The following is a 19,271-nucleotide window of genomic DNA, read 5'->3' as shown; positions in this document are numbered from 1 at the left end:
TGCTTCATCTTCACTGAGACTCATGAAAAGAACTCTGAGGACAAGTTTCTGATGACCTTAAGATCATAAAACTCAACTACATAAAAATTTCCAGAACTAATGGACAAACTGGATTTAAGCAGAACAGGAATTAATAATATGAGACTGAATGAACTGAAGACAACTGTAATTTTTATGACTCTGTTTAAAACATTGTTGACTTTTAAAATAATGCTTTACTTTTCCAGATTTAAGGAAACTTTTCTCTTAAGCTAACTGACTTACAGCAGTTTGATGAAATACACCTTAGTGAACAATTGAAACGTTTATTTTTTTTCTCCCTACCTGATCCTTCCAGATTCAGAAACTCAGTGAGTATTCCTATATTTTCATGGCAACATATTTTTTGCACAAGTTCAATAAGAATCTGTTCACCTTTTGACATGACACAATTGAAAACACTGGTTATATTACCAAGGCTTTGACTGGAACATCATATTTGAGAGAGACATGCGTAAGACTCAGATATGACCAGACAGCTTTAAGGAACTAAGGTTGACTTTGTGGAACCAGTAAAGCCCCTTGGAAATGTTAGCCTGATACCTTGCTTACTCGGTGAATAAAGAAGATAACTTTCTGGCAGGAACAAAAACCTGAAGATATGTGAGGGACCTGGAGAAGAGAACAGAATTAACTCAAATCCATCCGAACTGCAGGAGAAGTCTGATGGCAAATATTTGGCTTGGCTTCTGGGCTCAAAAGTCTGTTCAAAGTTCAATCTAGAGATTCCTTACAAAAAGTTCCAACAAAGCAGATTAAATAAAGAAAAAAGAAAAAAAGCCTTGGCCATCCCTGGTGTCTGACTAATTCCCGGGGCCAAGCAAATGGACCAGATTTCCAGAGCCATGAAGACAATAGGTAACATCCCAAAATATGGACTCATTTTCTCCTCCACCTTCATTGGCTGAGCAGCTGTCAAGAACAAAGGCTGCATCTTCTGACACCTGGCAAACAAATACAGTATTGCCTCGAGAACTGATTGCTTCTCTAAGGTGCCCACAAGTATGTTTGGGGAGAAGCTTCTAGATCAAGTCAAGGAGCAGCTGTCCTTCTATGAAACTAGGGAGACTGCACAAAACAATCCAGATGCCAGGAAGGAGGCAAAAGTTCAGGCAGAAAAAGTGCTTGCTGAGATTTCTAGGAAGCTGTACAAACAGAAGAAAAAAGGTTTGAAGAAGAAAGGAAACTGCTAGCTGCAAGCGGCCTCCTGTCTTTGGAATACAGCAGTAGACCTCCCCTGATGAGTGTGAGGAGACAAGTGAAAGGCCCAAAAGAAGGAAAAAGCAAAAGCCCCAGTAAGTTCCTCACGACAGTGGAAGGGAAAACCCATCTGTCTCTGTTTCTTTCTCTAAACCCAAGAACAAGAATTCTTTTTCCAAGGAGGAGCTGGTTAGTGGTGACTTCAAAGAGAAGGCTGGCAGTGGAAGTCTTCCAAAGAGGAAGAAACCATTCCCCACAGAGCAACCAGTTAGAGAGGTTCCTGCAGAGGCAGGAAGCAGAAGTGTCCCCAAGAAAAAGCGGAAATTTTCTTCCAAGGAGGAGCTGCCCAGCAGCGGACCCAATGAGGCTGCTGGTAGTAACAGCAGCTGCTCCAAGAAATTCCAGAAGCTATCCCAGGAATATCAGAATGCACATTTCCATGGTGGAAACATAATCCAGGGTGACATTTCCTAACCCAACCAATCCTTTATATCCCAGTAAAATTCAGAAGAAAAAAAAGACTAATAAAAAAATTAAAATTAAGAAGTCTTATGGTCAACTGTTATTCTTGCTCTGCTTAAGTAAATGATCAGGCCAAGGTTTTTTGAAACTAAGCTTTTCACAAACAAATGAGTATTAAGTAGGCTATCTTTGGTTAAAAAAATGAAGATGATTATAGACAAAATATGTTTCACTAAGACATTTGAATAAATATTAAAGTCTAATACTGTTCGTTATAAACTCAACTAGATCAAGATTCCTTCTAGTTTCCTCCAATGCCTGGCTACAACTCTCCAAATTAATGTTTTCAATTTTTCTCCAATCTTTCTGAGTTGGATTCATCTGAGAACTAAAACTACCCTTTATTCTAAAACCCTGAAAACTAAACATGAACAGCTTGATGTAAACTTCAGAGAAATCTCCAAAATAGCTTACATATAGGCTAACTTCACACCTGTTGCTATGCGGGCCTTTCAAAAAGATCACATGAAACATTCAAACTACAAACTAGGAAAATCAGACTACCACTGCCTGTTCTCATTCTATCTAAAGATGCTTAATCTTGACATCTAGAAATCCTGAGACTCAACGTGGTTTATAATTTGACCCAATCATTAACCATGGTCTTTCTTTTGTTTCCATACAAATGTCTCTTATTTAATACATGATTGCCTGAACCATGGGCCTAACTCTGAAAACACACCTGTGTCACCACCTCCTAAAATGAGTTTAACTTAACTGACCTACTGTCAGAACTAAGAGACTGGTGCAACACGATGGAAGAACCTACCAACTCAACTTTTAATGTGTGAAACTTAAAGGAAGTTTCAGAGGAGGAAACTGTAGGGGTCAAGGGCAGTACACTCCAAGATGGCTCACTTTGGCAGGAACATTGAGTCAAAAGCAATCAAAACCCAGCAGATTCAGGAAAAGTTCTTGATCTCCCCCTCAACTGCCTGCTTGCACCAAGAAGACAGCTATTCACAGAGAATGTATTCTTACATTCCCCTTCATGTAAGAAACGTATCCACATAATAGGGCAAGCTTTGTTTTCCAAACATCTCTCACTTTCCTGCAAATGGTCTTTCTCCCCTTTGTATCCTCAGACCCTTAACCCACTCCTGAGCTCATAAAAGCCTTATGTTGCTTGACAGTCTTGGGAATTTCATGGCTGTGTAGATTCCCCATACTTATGAAATTAAATTTGGTTTATTATTATTACTCTGTCTCATGTCAACTTGATTCCTTATTCTGGCTGAAAGGACCTTGAAGGGCAGAGGAAATTCTTGCTCCCTGACAACTGAAACGTGTTCTGCAAATTTTATATTGTTGGTTTTATGATTTCATAGCTCATGTGGTATGATCTTTCACATAGGACTTCGTATCTCCTAAAACATACAGCAGATGCTCAATAAATCCATGTTTATCTATGCTTTTCTAGCCCTCTGGTGGTGTCTAGCAAAGAAATGAAATTGAATCTGAAATGGAATCAGCTGTATTTCTTTCATATATGCTGATGAAGGACAGTTATTGTAGCAGTTATTCCAAAAACAGGCTAAAGGAAATCAAATGACTTGGTAAGTTAGCTGGATTCATTCTGAGAGGGATGATACCAACATGGTACAGGACAGATGGCTAACAGTGGTTTAAAATATATATATTGTATATCTGGTAGAAGAAAGGTAAAGAAAGGAAGAAAAAGAAAAAAATCTTCAAGGTTGATTGTGTGCATTGGCCTTAAAACAATGTAATTTTAAGAAAATCCATAAAGCACAAAGGCAAATAGGCTTTCTGCTTTAATATATTTAGAAATTTTAAGTAGTATCTTAACAAGATAGATTCAAAAGTCTCCAGTGTCCCTACTGGTACAGAGTGGGACAAGTTTCCTTAAGTTGTTAACAGTTGATGATTGACTGTGAAAAATGGAAACCATTATCAAAAACTTATGTGGTTAACCCTGAAGAAATAGGTTGCAGTGTGAGGGAAGCTTCTAAACCTTTTCTTTCTGGTAATTGTCACTTTACTAAAAATAGACACATTATATAAATCAATGTACTAACATGTATTAATATTCATTGATTATTTATACTGTAACTGGGTATTAAAATGAGTTTGAATTGGCTCCTGATAAAAATATAATAATGGCATGAAAATAAGAAGGGACCCATACTGAGTTGAGAGAAGTGGTCAAGCCAGAAAAACTAAGGATAGTTAGAAAATGCTGAGGTTTCTGGCTGCCGAGCAAGCTAATAAAATAAATCACACCAGTTCGTTGGGATTAACAAACTTGTGTAGCTATTAAATATGTTGCCAAAAGAAAAAAAGAATATCATGTTATTTGGGCCACAGACATGCTATAAAGCATGTTGGTCGGTGGTGCAAGAGTGCAGCATGAGCTTTTATCAAAAACCTTGAGACTGGGGTGGAGGTAATAAGGAGTAAGATCTTATTTACTAGATATGAACAGTTAGTCTGTTCAAATTTTCTAACTTGTCTTTTCCTGTTTCCTCCTTTCCTGCTCTAAGAGGGAATGAAGCAGAGACCAGAATAATATTTAGAAGCCAATCAGTCTCATAATGGTTTAGCCTTTGGCTGTGGGTAAACTTCCCCCCGGCAAGTAACTGCCTGGTCACCCCCAAAATTCAGCTCTGTTGGAGAGCGTAAATGTTTTTTTTCAGTGAATGAATTTTTAGCACAGGGTCTTCTCAGTCCAAAGGTCTGATCAGATCTGCCTGACAAGACTGTGGCCGAAAATGTGTGGCCAAGGCAATAGTGTCCAACGTTACCCAGGACCAACAAAAAAGGTGGGCCAAATGTGTCGTGATCGTGGCAACACACTCAAAGACAGAGGCAACTTTGTAGTAAGAGGCAACTTTGAAGTAAGGCACACTTACTTCAAAAGAATTCCCTATCAGCTATCTAAATTACTTGTTTTGCTGGATGTCATTTTGCCAAAGGTTGCTTAAAAAAGAGCTGTCAGGATAGGGGTCTGATGATGACCTTTGTTGTAACAAGATTTAGCCCACAGAGAGTTGTGAAACCTGGATCTGTTCTAGGAATTATATTTGGCTCCTTGAGTAGCTTCATGAGACTCTCCTATGAGCCAGATTTAGCATTAAATTATAGAGCAGGTTCTAGAATGTGGCCAGGTAGGTACGAGTATGAAAGGGATCTTTATCCCAACTGAAAGCTACTATAGTGGGCATGTATGCAGGACCAGGAGTAGCAATAACCCCGGGTACCTCCCTCATTCCCACTCTCTCAAAGAGAAATGAAAAAGAGGAGATTTTAGTGGAGAGCTGCCACAGTCCAGGCCAGGACTTTGATGGCATGAACTCCTTCATTAGGATTAACCTCAAGCTTGACACACGGTAACAACAGTAGCTAACATTCACTGGGCACTTGCTATGCACCAGGCATTGTGCTAAGCCTTCTATGTGGACTACCTCACTCGGTCCTCACCACAGACCTGAAGTACTATTTGTATCCCTATCTGTGATGCACTGTAATGATGGCTTTAATTCTACACCCCTTCCTCTGTCCACGCCCTTTGCTGTATGACTCTGCACTTCCTCTCACTACAAGTGCAGGCCTGATGTCCCCACTCTGTCAATCCAGACCAGCCCCGTGGTGTGCTGTGGCCAACAGAATGCAGACCTGACCTCATGCCAGTTCTGAGCCTGGGCCTCAGGAGGCCTCATGTGTCTCTGCTTGCTCACTTGCACTTCTGCCACTGTTGTGAGAACACGCCCAGGCTAGCCAGCTGAAGGAAGTCCAACAGCTGGAGCAGAGCCGAACCATCTTGATCGGCTCTGCCAAAGCCAGCCTAGACCAGCCAAACCGCAGACATTTGAGAAGCCCAGCCAAAGTAACCAGAGCTGCCCAGGGGACCACCAACTGACTCCAGATGTATCAGCAATAACTGCCCACTGGTGAAGGCCACTGAGGTTTTGTGATTGATCATTACACAGCATTACTATAGCAGCAGAAACTGGTGTACCATTTATAAACAGGAAGATGGAGGCACAGAGACATTAATGAACTAACTTTCCCAAATGGATAGAAGTACAGCTGGCCTATGAGATGTTAATGCCACTTTGCAGAAAATGGGCAGAAAATGTAACTTCTATAGAAGGTCAATATTTTGTAACTTTATTAAAAGGGCTTTTAAAACTCCTATCATTTTGGGTTGCCTTAATTCAGACAGGTCTTCGGCAAAGAACCAAAGAAACTGATCTTGACGTTATAGCTGATACCGCTGACCGGACAAAAAGAGACAGGGATATGGTAGCCAGAGAGAATAGCCTTGCTTTACATGACTTGTACGGAAGGGAACTTGATCTATACAATGGCTGCCCAGTAGCAGTAACCACAAGGAAGGAAGAACCCCTCAGGATACGGGCATCACTATAATGCAGGACACTGACTTTCATGTGACTTCTGCCACCAACATTAGAGTTACATCGCATTTACTCAACCACTGAGAGAAATGGTGAGCAGGGGAATTGGAGAACATCAGTATTAATGGCAGTACATCAATTCAATTATCTTGGCTCACTAATGAGGTGAACTCCTAGTGTATAAGTTGCAAGTTCAAACTCTACCACGGCAATTGGACCCATGTGGGTACTTAAGTCTTTGGCGCCAGCTGCCATAGGATGGGATGGGAGGAGAAACCTGTTTGGGGGATAAGAATTACTACTGGAATTGGTCATACAGAGCAGCCCAGAAAATTGGAAGATACTGTAGGTCATCTATGGCATTATTTGGGGACATGAACGCTGTCTTTACTAGAAAGGGAAAAAAAAATAAGCTACTAGAGCACAGGAGAAATTAGTGAATTGTTTTACACAGTAAGTAAAGTCTTAATTCTTCACTTAATAAGGTCTAAATCTGAAGTATAATAAAAGATTTGTTCCTCTTTAACTAGAATAACCTTCTGCATACAGAATGTTTTAGGGTATAAGAAGAGACTAGTGACTTTAGCTTTGATTTGAGAATTGACCAAGGCTCTTTTCCTGACCAAACTTTAGACAGGTTCCTCTAAGCCCTCTTCTTGACTAGGTCTTGACCTTGGCCCCATCCTGTCCTTGCCAAGCCTGCACAGCCCAGTTTCAGCAAGAATCCTGGTCAATTTAGAGAGAATCCCCCACCCTTGATATCAGAGCCCCCTCCATTTCTGATCAAATTCCCCATCCTCTACCCTTGACATCTGATCACACTGGTCTGCCTTCAGCAAAAGTCCCCGTACTTCTGATGTTTCATCTTAGTAATTTTCCATTCACTGACTCCCTGGTTCAGTTTGTTGGATGTAAATACCCATGGGTCTTTGCTCTATTCAGAGTTGAACCTAATCTCTCCCACCTCTGTGATAGTTTTAGCATTTTTTACAATAGTACTGAATAAAATCTTCCTTACCATTTTAACAAGTATCAGAATATTTTTTTTTCTTTAACAGTGTTCACTCTGTAACAAAAATACAGGGGTGCCTGGGTGGCTCACATCATGATTTCACAGTTCATGAGTTCAAACCCCACATCAGGCTCTCTGCTGTCATCACAGAGCCTGCTTTGGATCCTCTGTCCCCCACTTTCTCTGCCCCTCCCTCACTTTCTCTCTCTCAAAAATAATAAACATACAACAAAACAAAAACATATAAAACATGTGATACTAGCAAAAAAAAAAACATGCCTATTGGTAGAAGTGAGATACATGAATAAAGAAAGTAGACTTTGGGGACACAGTGTCTATAATGAATAAAATGATATGGTTTATTTTTTATTTTTTTAATATTTATTTATTTTTGAGAGAGCACAAGCAGGAGAGGAGGGACAGAGGATCCAAAGCAGGCTCTGTGCTGACAGCAGAGAGCCCGATGTGGGGCTTGAACTGATGAACTGTAAAATCATGATCTGAGCTGAAGTCAGATGCTCAACCCACTGAGTCACCCAGGTGCCCCAAAATGATATGGTTTAACACAGAAGAACAACACAGCCAAAATGTTCAAATGGGAAACCAACTTCACCGAATTTTCTAGAAAATACAGTTAAAGCTGAAATATTTTTTTTCATTAACACTTAATAGAAAATTGTTCTTTGATGTACATGTTCACATTTCTGTCTTGGTAACTAAAGAATTATGAACATTTTTTAAAAGCCTTTTTTGATGAGAAATCTTACAGAGCCTTGGGTCACCATTCCAGACATCAGGGATCACTCCTCAGAATGATATACATAGAAAATACTGGAGGGGCGCCTGGGTGGCTCAGTCCATTAAATGTCCAACTTCAGCTCAGGTCATGATTTCGCGGTCCGTGAGTTCGAGCCCCATGTCGAGCTCTGTGCTGACAGGTCAGAGCCTGGACCCTGTTTCAGATTCTGTGTCTCCCTCTCTCTCTGACCCTCCCCCGTTCATGCTGTCTCAAAAATAAATTTAAAAAAAAAAAACATTAAAAAAAGAAAATACTGGAAATTGAGCTCAATGTATAGACTGGGCCAAAGATATACCTAGAAAAGTTGCTCTGAGATGAAATCTCTGATAGCATCTGAATTAGCCTGTTTCTTATTGTTTCCCTCTTCTGAAAACTGTGTGAACATAAAAACGCAATGTCAACTGGTTGGACTTAAATTAAGCTTTCACTATATTTGTCTTTAAAATATTGAAATATTGGGAGGGGCACCTGTGTGGTTCAGTTTGTTAAGTGTCCGACTTCAGCTCAGGTCATGATCTCATGGTTTGTGGGTTCAAGTCCCACATCATGCTCTGTGTTGACAGCTCAGAACCTGGAGCCTGCTTCAGATTCTGTGTTCTCTCTCTCTCTCTCCCTCTCCCCTGCTTGCTTTATATCTCTGTCTCTCAAAAATGAATAAATATAAAAAAATTTGTTTAAATTTAAAAAAATATTGAAATAATAGGAGCAAATCTATTTCAATTGTTTCCTATCTCTAAAACACTAAGAAATAAACAGGTGCCTTTTATTTTTATAAGACCTTAATATCATAATAAGTAATTTCCTGATAAGGGTGTATTAATTATTAAACAAGCCACTTAGAAGTCTCCTCATTATGACTGGTTTCCTCATTCTAGACAAGACATAAAATTGGTGCAGATTCAAGTGATTTTTCAGAGAGAAGCAGGGGAATAAAGCACTAGTTTAAAGCTACACTGTCTAGGCATGAACCCCACCTAAAACATTTGTTAGCTGTATGACACTAAGGTTAAACTCTTTGAGCCTCAGTTTCCTCATTTGGAAAATGGGGGGCAGTAATAGCGGTTATGGGACCATTATGTGGATTAAATGAGTTTATGCATTAAAAGCACTTAGAAGAGTACAAGATATCCAGTTAAACCTCAATAAAAGTTAGCTACTTTATTATTATTGCCAGTTTCTTAAAGCATAAAAACCCTTACCAGTGCAATCACAATAGGCCCATGGTGACCATTCCTTCTCTTCCTGGCTATCGTTGGAATCTATACCTACCCTCCATGGATGGGGATATCCACCTGGGGCCTTTACTGATATACTTCAGATCTGAATCATCATCAATAATAAAAAAGGAAGGGGCATGTGGCTGGCTCAGTCAATAAAGATTGTGACTCTTGATCTCAGGGTCATGAGTTTGAGCCCTACTTTGGGAGTAGAGATTATTTTAAAAATAATAGTAATAATAATAAAAATAATAAGGAAATGAAGTGGAAAAGCAAAATATCAAGTGATACTTTAGACATACTTCACACACACACACACACACACACACACATACACACACACCCTTAATCTCCTGTCATTTATTTTTTTTAATGTTTCTATTTATTTTTGAGAGAGACAGAGAGAGAGAGAAAGAGAGCATAAGCAGGGGAGGGGCAGAGAGAGAGGTAACACACTCTATTTATAGTGACAATACATCATGGATTCTTTGAGGAGTCCCACTTCATATCCTGTGTATAACTTTCCATAAAAGCAACCTGTTAAATGTTTAGTTAACATGCAGTATTTTTAATTAAACATGGTCTTCCAAATAAGATTAAAAAAACAAGGTCGGTAATAGACAAGGTCCTGATATTTGGTTCTGCAGACTGAGGAGAGAGAATGCAAACATAAAAGGCACAAAATGATATCTCCAGGACATATTTCATTTTGCCTCCAAAGTACTGACAAAGATTTTAAATGTGGGAGATTTCACATAAGAATCTCTTTTTCTGGGCACCTGGGTGACTCAGGGGGTTAAGCATATGTCTCTTGATTTCAGCTCAGGTCATGATCTCACAGTTCATGAGATCGAGACCCTTATCAGGCTATGCACTGACAGCGCAGAGCATGCTTGGGATTCTCTCTCTGCCCCACCCCTACTCACACAATCTCTCTCTCTCTCTCTCTCAAAATAAAATAAACACTTAAAAGAATCCCTATCTCTGACTTCTCTCAAAAAACAAAAACAAAGTTAAAAAAAAAAAAAGCCACACACACAAACCAGAAACCTAGCAAGGCAGACATCTTTCATGAAAATAGCCTGAGCTGAATCCTGGATAGCACATTCTTTCCTATTCACCACTACTGTGCCCCGACACCAAGGTCCAGAGGCAATTACTACTTATCATTAGACTTACCCTGGCTTTTGCTGACACCTAGCCAGCTTTACTCCTATATGTTATTTAATGTTACTCACTGCCTATGTTTAAGCTTGGAACCCCTGGCTTTCAGCCTGACCAAGTCCTTTACAACTTCAAGGCACTGAATGCCTTTAACTTATAGACTCCACTCCACCCAGTCTATGTGCCAGTGAGAACCAAGATTCCCAGGTGCTAACCTCAGAGCAGCATCTGGAATTTATCTCCTCCTCTAAGATCGTATACCAGGGAACCTGAAACATCCTCATCAAATAGCAGCTTGACTCCAACTCGAAACCCTGGTTCCCAAGCCATGAATCCTGGTATTGCTTGAGTCCATCCCCTCTGATATTAGAGGCCTGCATGAAACCCAGTTGGTCAGGGACCAATGACCCCGCCCTCCCAAACCTGGCTCTAAGCACACTCTCACCCAAGGACTAAGCCCCATCACATGGAACTCAAGGGATCCCTCTTCAATTCTTTAAATAGGCACTGTCCAATATGGTAACTACATGTCCAACATGGTAGCCACAAGTGGCCAATGAACACTTGAAATGTGGCTAGTCTGAAGTGAGATTTGCCGTAAGTATAAAATACACGTGAGATTTCAAACACTTTTAGGGGTGCCTGGGTGGCTCAGTCGGTTAAGCGTCTGACTGGCTCAGGTCATGATCTCACAGTTCATGAGCTCGAGCCCCGCGGTGGGCTCTGTGCTGATAGCTCAGAGCCTGGAGTCTGCTTCAGATTCTGTCTCCCTCTCTCTGCCCCTCATCCACTCCCGCTCTGTCTCTGTCTCTCACTCAAAAATAAATAGACATTTAAAAATATATAACATTTATACTTATTACCTGTTGAAATGATAACATTGTGGATATACTTGGTTGAACAAAATATATTATTATAACTAATTCCACTTGTTTCCTTTTACTTTTTTAATGAGGCTGCTAGAAAATGTAAAATCACATATGTGGCTCATATTCAAGTTCTTTTGGCTGGTGCCACTTTAGGTAACAAAGACAACCACTGTCCAAAGAGTTCTGCAACTTCCTATTCTTACTCAACTGGCCTGTCCCACAGCTAGTCCCACATGAGTTAAGGCCCCATCCCACTCTCTGAAAGGCACGAGATTCTTCCAAATGGCCTCTTTGGGTACTTTTGCACTGAACAATTCTCCTTTTTGTACATGCTATTCTTCCCATTTCTAATTAAAATGGTGAAACTCCCATAGTTATGTGTGAATGAATTAGTCTGAATGTGTATGTGTGTGCCTGTGTGAACACGCACACTTGCTTATGGGAAATGGAAAATAAATAGAAACTTGGAATTGTGTGTTTTCCCCAGTGAAGAGAACCTTGGTTGGCGGTGGGGGGACGGGCTTTCTCCTCTACAAAGAAAACCTCAAAGTGTACTGCTCAGGTCATTGGGCCAATCCCACCATTAAGAGGCTATAGGAACAGATATTGAGAAGCAGCAAGTCCCTTGGAGGAACCTAGGTACCAGTTTTCAAAGGAAAACTAATCAGTTAAAGGGGGAAAAAAACAAACAAACAAACAAGAAGCCTGGAGGCCCCCACACAGGGTTTGACAAAGTCCATTTCAAACAATGTAAACAAGGAAATTTTCAATGATTTGAAAAACTGCAGCAGTTACTTGCATTAATTCAACAGGCTTAGGTAAACAAAGTACTGCAGTCTGAGTCACCAGCCGACACTGCTCACATTAATCACCAGAAACGGGAGTCTGGTGGTAACTACCTAAGAAAATAAATGATACAAAGGTCTTGCTACTCCAAGTGTGGTCCCTGGACCAGCAACATCAGCACGACTTGGGAGCTTGTTATGCAAGTTCTTAGGTCCTAACCCAGACCTAAGGTAAAAAGATCCTTGGTAAAATGCCATGAGATTTTGCATTTTTACAAGATCCTCATTTGATTGGTGTACACATTATAGTCTGACAAGTACCTGAAATGTAACTTTCTGAATGTATTCATATGCTTAGCGATCTTTTTTTGTAAATCAAACAATGGCAGCCTTCCTTCTGAGTTAGAGTCTCTGGAATTTGTCCCACTGGGGATCTTTCTGGGTTGTTTTTTTTTTTTTTTCTTTTTGGGCTGTAGTTAATAACACAGAATGTTTTTCAAGTAAATCAGTGGTTCCAGGTGGTTCTTGGATGAGAGCCCTGTAACAACGCTATAAAAAGCCAGGTATTTCTCTTATAAGTTTCCAACTTAAGTAGTCCCTGAGGCAAATCGCTCAGCTTAAGGGAGGCAAACAATTTATGTAAAATAGATGAGTATCTGCGTTACTATCCCACCACTTCCATGTCCCCGTGTATATCAAAATAAGGGGGAAAAGGGCCAAAATCCACTTTATTTTAGAATATTGCACCCTGACACATGAAAAGGGGAGTGTCATACCAAAACTGAGAAAAACAAATTAATCCACATACCTTTCATATTACTTAAAACACTTCTACTGCCAAAAAAAAAATACACAAAAACAAAAAAACCCTTCGTTATGCCTTGTTTTTATATCCTTCCCAGAGCTTATAATGTTACCTCTGTGAATATCTGATAAATTCTCAATCCATTTACTCTAAGCAAGGAGTGAAAGAAAACACACAATGGGAATATTGAGTATTTTGAAATAAGACATTAATTCTCCAGTGGAATTATTTGCAAGGAAACTTGCAGGTTCAAATATAGTCTCAAACTTGGCAGAAAATTCCTCCAAAGTATCACAAAAAACAGCCATAATCCTGGTAAATATACTTAGATTTATGGTATTCCAAGGCAAACTTCAGGAAATACATAGTTATGTATCGTACGGGCCAAGGGCAAACAGCCCGAAGATGGGCCACTTTGGCAAGATTATTTTTAGTCAAAAGCAATCAAAACCTAGCAGATTCAGAAAAGCTCTTTACCTTACCCCTCAGCTGCCCACATTTACATTGGAAAGGGGAGCCTGTACCTGGAAAACAGTAACAGAGACTCCTCAGTACCTGAGTAATCTATTCATACAGCAGGGCCACCTTTGTTTTCCAAACATGTCCCTCTCCTGAGCTCAGGAGGTCCTAGAAGCCTCATCTTGCTGGTCTTTAAAATGTCATGTCTGTGTGGATTCTCATATAAAACTAAACGTGGATTTCTCCTGTTAATCTGTCTCATGTCAATTTGATTCTTGGTCCACCTAAAAGGACCTTGAAGGGCAGAGGAAATTCTTCCTCCCCAACCGTATCAACACATAATACCATACAGTTGGTACTATATAGCAGCACATAATACCAACCATTTGAATTGTCATGACAACCGGCTTTATGCGTTTGCCTTTAAAATCAGTGTTTGTGGACCACCTGCATCCAAGTTGCTCATGTATTCGTATCTGAATGACTATAACAGATTGTTATTAGTGAAGGAGAGCAAAATACACCACCCAAAAATACACCTCTTTGGCATACTTTTTTTTTTTTTTTTGGTCTGATTATTTTTGAGAAGGTGCAGACACGGGAATCTCTCAAAACAGAGTCGAAGTTATTCTTTTGTGAGAGAAATTAACATTTATGAGGGAAATCTCCAATGTAAGGGCATCTTCCTCCCTGTACCAGCAAGAGGATGGATGACTCTATCTCTAGAAACTTTGATCAATGGAGAAAGCATGGACTTAAATCTGCAGAATAACCTTCTCTGTGTTTACTGTGCTTTTCCAGGTAACCTACCCAAACCAGCCTGCCCACCCCTGTCCCCACATCTTCTCATCTTTTTCCTTAGCTGGGGATGGTAATTAAAGCCATGGCTTGGGCTATTTCTAGGAGTTCCTCAGTTTTCCTGGGTCTCTTCCTTGTAATTAAGAGATATGCACATTATTAAACTTGTTTGTTTTTCTCTTGTTAATCTTTTATCACAGTGGGGTCTCAAGAATCTAGAGGGGTGGAGGAAAATTCTTTCTCCTCCCCTACACCAGTTAATTGTGCCTTGGTATTTTGCTTCATGACATTTGTAAGCCATAATGCATCACAAAGAAAATGCACACACACACACACCCAAAAAAACCACCGTGGCTAAATCTAAATTTCTAGTTCAAAATATACCCTCTCCTCCAGTGCAGCTGAAACAAATGAAGAAGAACACACCGCGAAGGTGAGGATTCTTTAAATTCATAACCTCCAGCTGCATCTAGACCCTTACTGCCTCTGGGCAACCATATTTCCTCAGTTTACTCACTTTCCTGCTCCCCTGGACAACTATTTCATATCTTCTCCTCTCTCCTCCAACTATAAATCCCAACCTCTGTCCTCAAGTCAAGACTCATACCCTACTGCTTCCTTGACATCTCCAATTGGAATTCTGGTAACACCTCAAGTTCAACATGGTCACAACTAACTCCCTGATCTCTCCCAAACCCAAACCTGGTTTTCCACAGCATTCTTCTTCTCGGTTAAGAGCAACTCCATGCTTCCACTGAATCAGACTCAAAGCTCTCACTCTTGGATCCCTTAATGAATCTGTCAGCAAATTATGTTGGTTCTACTTCAGAATATATTCAGAATCTAATCTCTTTCCACAACTTCCACTGCTACCACCTGGCTCAAGCTACCATCATCTCTCACCTGGTCCCTCCAATAGTCTTCTAGCTAGTCTGCTGACTTCTGTCCTTGACTCCCTAGTCTCTTCTCAACACAGAAGGAGTCAACATAAGTCAGGTTACATTAGGCCTCTGCTCAAATGCCTGCATTGGCTCCCCACTGCACTCAGGATTAAAGTCCACAGTGGTCCACAGGCCTTACAAAATGCTACCATCCTCTTTCTACTGCTCTACCTGTGGCACCTACTTCTTACCCTCACTCACTCCGCTCCAGCCCCCTGGCTCTCCCTGCTATTCCTTGAGCCTTCCAGGCACAACCCAGCCATAGGACTTTTGTTTAATTTTTTTAATGTTTATTTATTTTTGAGAGAGAAAGAGAGAGAGAGAGAGAGAGAGAGCACACAAGACAGAGAGGGAGACACAGAATCTGAAAAGTAGGCTCCAGGCTCTGAGCTATCAGCACAGAGCCCGATGTGGGGCTTAAACCCATGAACCATGAGATCATCACCTGAGCTGAAGTTGGACTCTTAACTGACCGAGCCACCTAGGCACCTCCCAGCCATAGGAATTTTGCCTTAGCTAATCCTTCCACCTACCACACTAAAACAGATAGATACCATATCTAAGTCTCACATTCTACAAATTTTTGCCAAATGTCATCCTCACAGTGAGGCTTTTTGTGACCACCCTATTTAATCCTACAACCACCCCCCCCAATACACCCTCACCGTACAGCTCTCCCAATTCCTCTCTACTCCGATTTCCTTTTTTCTTTTTTCTAGGGTTTACCCATCTTCCAACACATTTGTCTGTCCCCCCACTGATCAGACTCAATGATGTCAGGGATCTTTGATCTGTTCTCTGCTGTATCCCAAGTCCCTTAGAATAGTGCCTGGCATATAACAGGTATTCAACAAGTATCTGTTGAGTAGGTGAATGAAACTAAATCTCATGTTTTATTAGCAGAAAGATCTGGTTGGGCCATTATGCGATTACAGCAACTACGAATCACCACAGATCACAGGTACAGGAAAGCTCATTACACTCCTCATTCCTTTTTTGTATATGCTTAGGAATTTCTGAAATAAATGGATTTCTTCTTAAGTTAATGAAAAAATAGACACAGAGTGTCATCTCTGAAATAAATGTCAACGTTGTGAAGCTTCCAGAAAACAGCATAAGTAGAAAAAAAAAACCTGCATTTTATTTCTATTTCTAAACCATTTAATAGTTGTTAAATATACTACAAATCACTTCACCTCTGGGTCTCCAGCTTCCTCATCTCTATAACAAAGAAGCCTGATTAGGAAACCTTTACCTTTTGTAATTACACTAGTCTAGTATCTAATCATAAAATTGTCTAGGCTGTCTCTGTTCCTAAGCATTGATTTTACACATTTAACTTCCCCAAGAGAAATTCAGATTCTAGGTGACATGATTTCATGCTTGTTTTCTCACTTCTAAATTTTCTTAATTTTCACGGCTATATTCTAGGTTTGAGTTTTTAGTTAATATTGTACTGTAGGAATTCCTCTTTGAAGCCAAACTATTATTATCTTTCTAGATCCATCACTTCAAGAGCTAGAAGGCTGACACCAGCCTGCTGACCACATCCATATGAGATCTGGTGGACTGCCACTGTTTTTACCAGTTGGGGGGGGAGGGCAGCACTTACCATTTCCTTCTTATCTTCCTTGAAGTGCACATCCACAAACATTTTTCCAACAACATAAGGGAGGGCACTTTCGATAAAGTTTACACATTTGTCCCACTGAGGCAACAAAGTCGTGGTCCCCTGAATTACCTGTGGGAAATAATTGATCCAGATTGGGGTTTGCTTGGATAAAACCTTTTGCTGAACAAAATCCAACAACATGAAGAAAACAGTCTACAACACAATGCACACCCCAACCCACATACGTACGTCAGATGGTAGGGCCAATGGTGAAATGACATGAAATAAATTCTGCTTGTCTCTAGTTATATTTAAAAGTGAATGAAAATATTTTGACGGAGAAAATAATATATTTATCCCTTCCTTTCAATTTTCCCCTTAAATGAAGGATTAGGACAACGGTATAGCTTTTCCATCCAAGTGTCTAGATAGTCTTTAACACCTACTAATAACTGAAGTTCTGCTAGGAAAGGTCTAATATCAACCAGTGATCAAAGTTCCTGCCCAGTGAGGGCTTCCCCGCTCTGGGCAGTACACTTACAAGTCCATTGAGAACAGGGCCCACTGTGAACAACATAAAAGGCATATTTACATTGTGTCATAGCAAAGGACACACCCAGAACCAAGTGAAAAACAGATGTAAATGCTTTTTCCATCTGTCCCAATTAAGCCATTACAAGAAAACATTTACAAACAAATAAGGAGGTTCCAAAGCAGAACTTGGAAGGTTCAAAGGTTTACTCTTGGTGATGAAAGTAAAGAAATAAATATTGTTTAAATTGCCCTTGGAGGTTCTAAGTTCAGTGCTGGAAATGCAAACTGAAGGCAAGGAGCAAGGAGGGGAGGCGCTGAGCATGGTGGAGGCGCCTCTTCTTTTTTTCTAATTTTTATTTAAATTATTTTTTAAATTTACATCCAAGTTAGTTAGCATATAGTGCAAGGAGCCTCCTAAACAGTGTTCCAGCCAGACTGCCAGTGCAGAGCAGACAGGGTTAACACTAGAATTCATCTACTCCTCCCCTGCCTTCTGGCAACACAGCTCCTCTCACAGGTAAGCAATGAATCTATTTTGAAAATCTCTAGAGAAAGAGATCCTACAACTATCTTTGGCAATTCAAGGTCATATTTAGCACTTTACACTGAAGAAACATCCCTAATCATACCTAACCTCAGATTTTCACACACTACTTCTTTTTTTTTTTTATGCTTATTTATTTTTGAGACAGAGAGAGACAGAGCATGAACGGGGGAGGGGCAGAGAGAGAGGAAGACACAGAATCTAAAACAGGCTCCAGGCTCTGAGCTGTCAGCACAGAGCCCAACGCGGGGCTCAAACTCACGGACCGCGAGATCATGACCTGAGCTGAAGTCGGCCGCCTAACCGACTTAGCCACCCAGATGCCCCCACACACTATTTCTTACACCATTCTCTCTCATTCTTTTCACAGTACAGTTCCAAAGCAGCTGGGTACTATCTTCTATTTGATCCACAGGAGTTAAACACACACACACACACACACACACACACACACACACACGTTTATATATAAATATAAAATCTACTTCTTTTGTAGCTTAACCCTTGATATGACCTCAAAATATAGTTGGTTTATGCTGTTCGGTACAAAGGTCAATAATCTAGTGACTTTGAGGGCCAAAATGTATCCAAAATAATTGTGTTATTGCTTAGTAGTAATGACCCACCAAAAATTCCTGTACTCACTTCTAATAACCAAAACGTCTGTGAAATGAAATCACTGCTTATAAAATTTGTCATTCACTTCTAATCGAGAGAACAATAAATTTAAAATACTTTTTATAAGTCACAAACTAAAATGCAAAGAAAAAGACAGCCACAAAATCATTAGTCCTCTATTAATTGGAAAATTACACAAAAGCTTCTGAAACAAAAACAAAGTAACACCTATGTAAGTGAAGAGGAAAACAAGTGAAGAGGGAAAGAAGCAAAGATCAAAGAACCAGGTTAGGAGGAGAGAGGAAAAGTGTTTCAGGCAGTTGAGCCAGGTCTCTGAGGCAATTTAGGTCTCTTTGGCCTAGCAGAATTAGGATAAAATCAAAGACTGAACGAAAGTCAAGATAAAGTTAAAGACAAAAATCTATCCCTGAAGATGAAACTTCACCATCTAATATGTTTATCATGTATATTTTGAATATTCAGAATAACGAAAATGAAAAATAGTTACAAACAGATCAACAGATCACTAAGATATATTAAAATTGTAATTAAAGTGACCCAGTTAAAAACATCGGGAAAAATGGGAATAAGTTGATAAGAGGGAGCGGAAACAATACGATGGTCTCTAAGAGACTCTTAAACACAGAGAACAAACTGAGGGTTGCTAGCAGGGTGTTGGGGGAAGGGATAGGCTAAATGGGCAATTAATGAGGGCACTTGCTGAGATGAGCACTGGGTGTTATATGTAAGTGATGATGAGTCATTAAATTCTATTCCTGAAATTACTATTACATTATATGTTAACTAACTTGGATTTAAATTAAAAAAATAAACAAAACAGTAAGATTGTCCCAAATATTGCCGCAAATATCTTTACATGGCCTCGTCAAAGTACAGCTTGAGTGTGCTTTACAGTAAGTACATAAGGTTTAACTTAATAAAAAGAAATAAAGCAAAAAGAGAAAAAAGTAGAA

General features: G+C 40.0%; 1 protein-coding gene across 3 annotated transcripts in view; it reads right to left on the bottom strand.

Annotated features, from left to right (window-relative positions):
• The window catches only part of PHEX (phosphate regulating endopeptidase X-linked), a 237,425-nt gene that overhangs the window by 148,651 nt on the left and 69,503 nt on the right, over positions 1-19,271 (bottom strand). For all 3 annotated transcript variants that reach the window (XM_058714607.1, XM_058714609.1, XM_058714608.1), the window contains one exon: positions 16,602-16,730. In XM_058714607.1, coding sequence (XP_058570590.1) covers positions 16,602-16,730 — 129 coding nt within the window. The remainder of the gene's footprint in view (positions 1-16,601; positions 16,731-19,271) is intronic.

Source organism: Neofelis nebulosa, chromosome X (genome assembly GCF_028018385.1).
Source record: "Neofelis nebulosa isolate mNeoNeb1 chromosome X, mNeoNeb1.pri, whole genome shotgun sequence".
NCBI lineage: Eukaryota > Metazoa > Chordata > Mammalia > Carnivora > Felidae > Neofelis > Neofelis nebulosa.
This window is presented reverse-complemented; position numbering and strand designations above follow the sequence as displayed.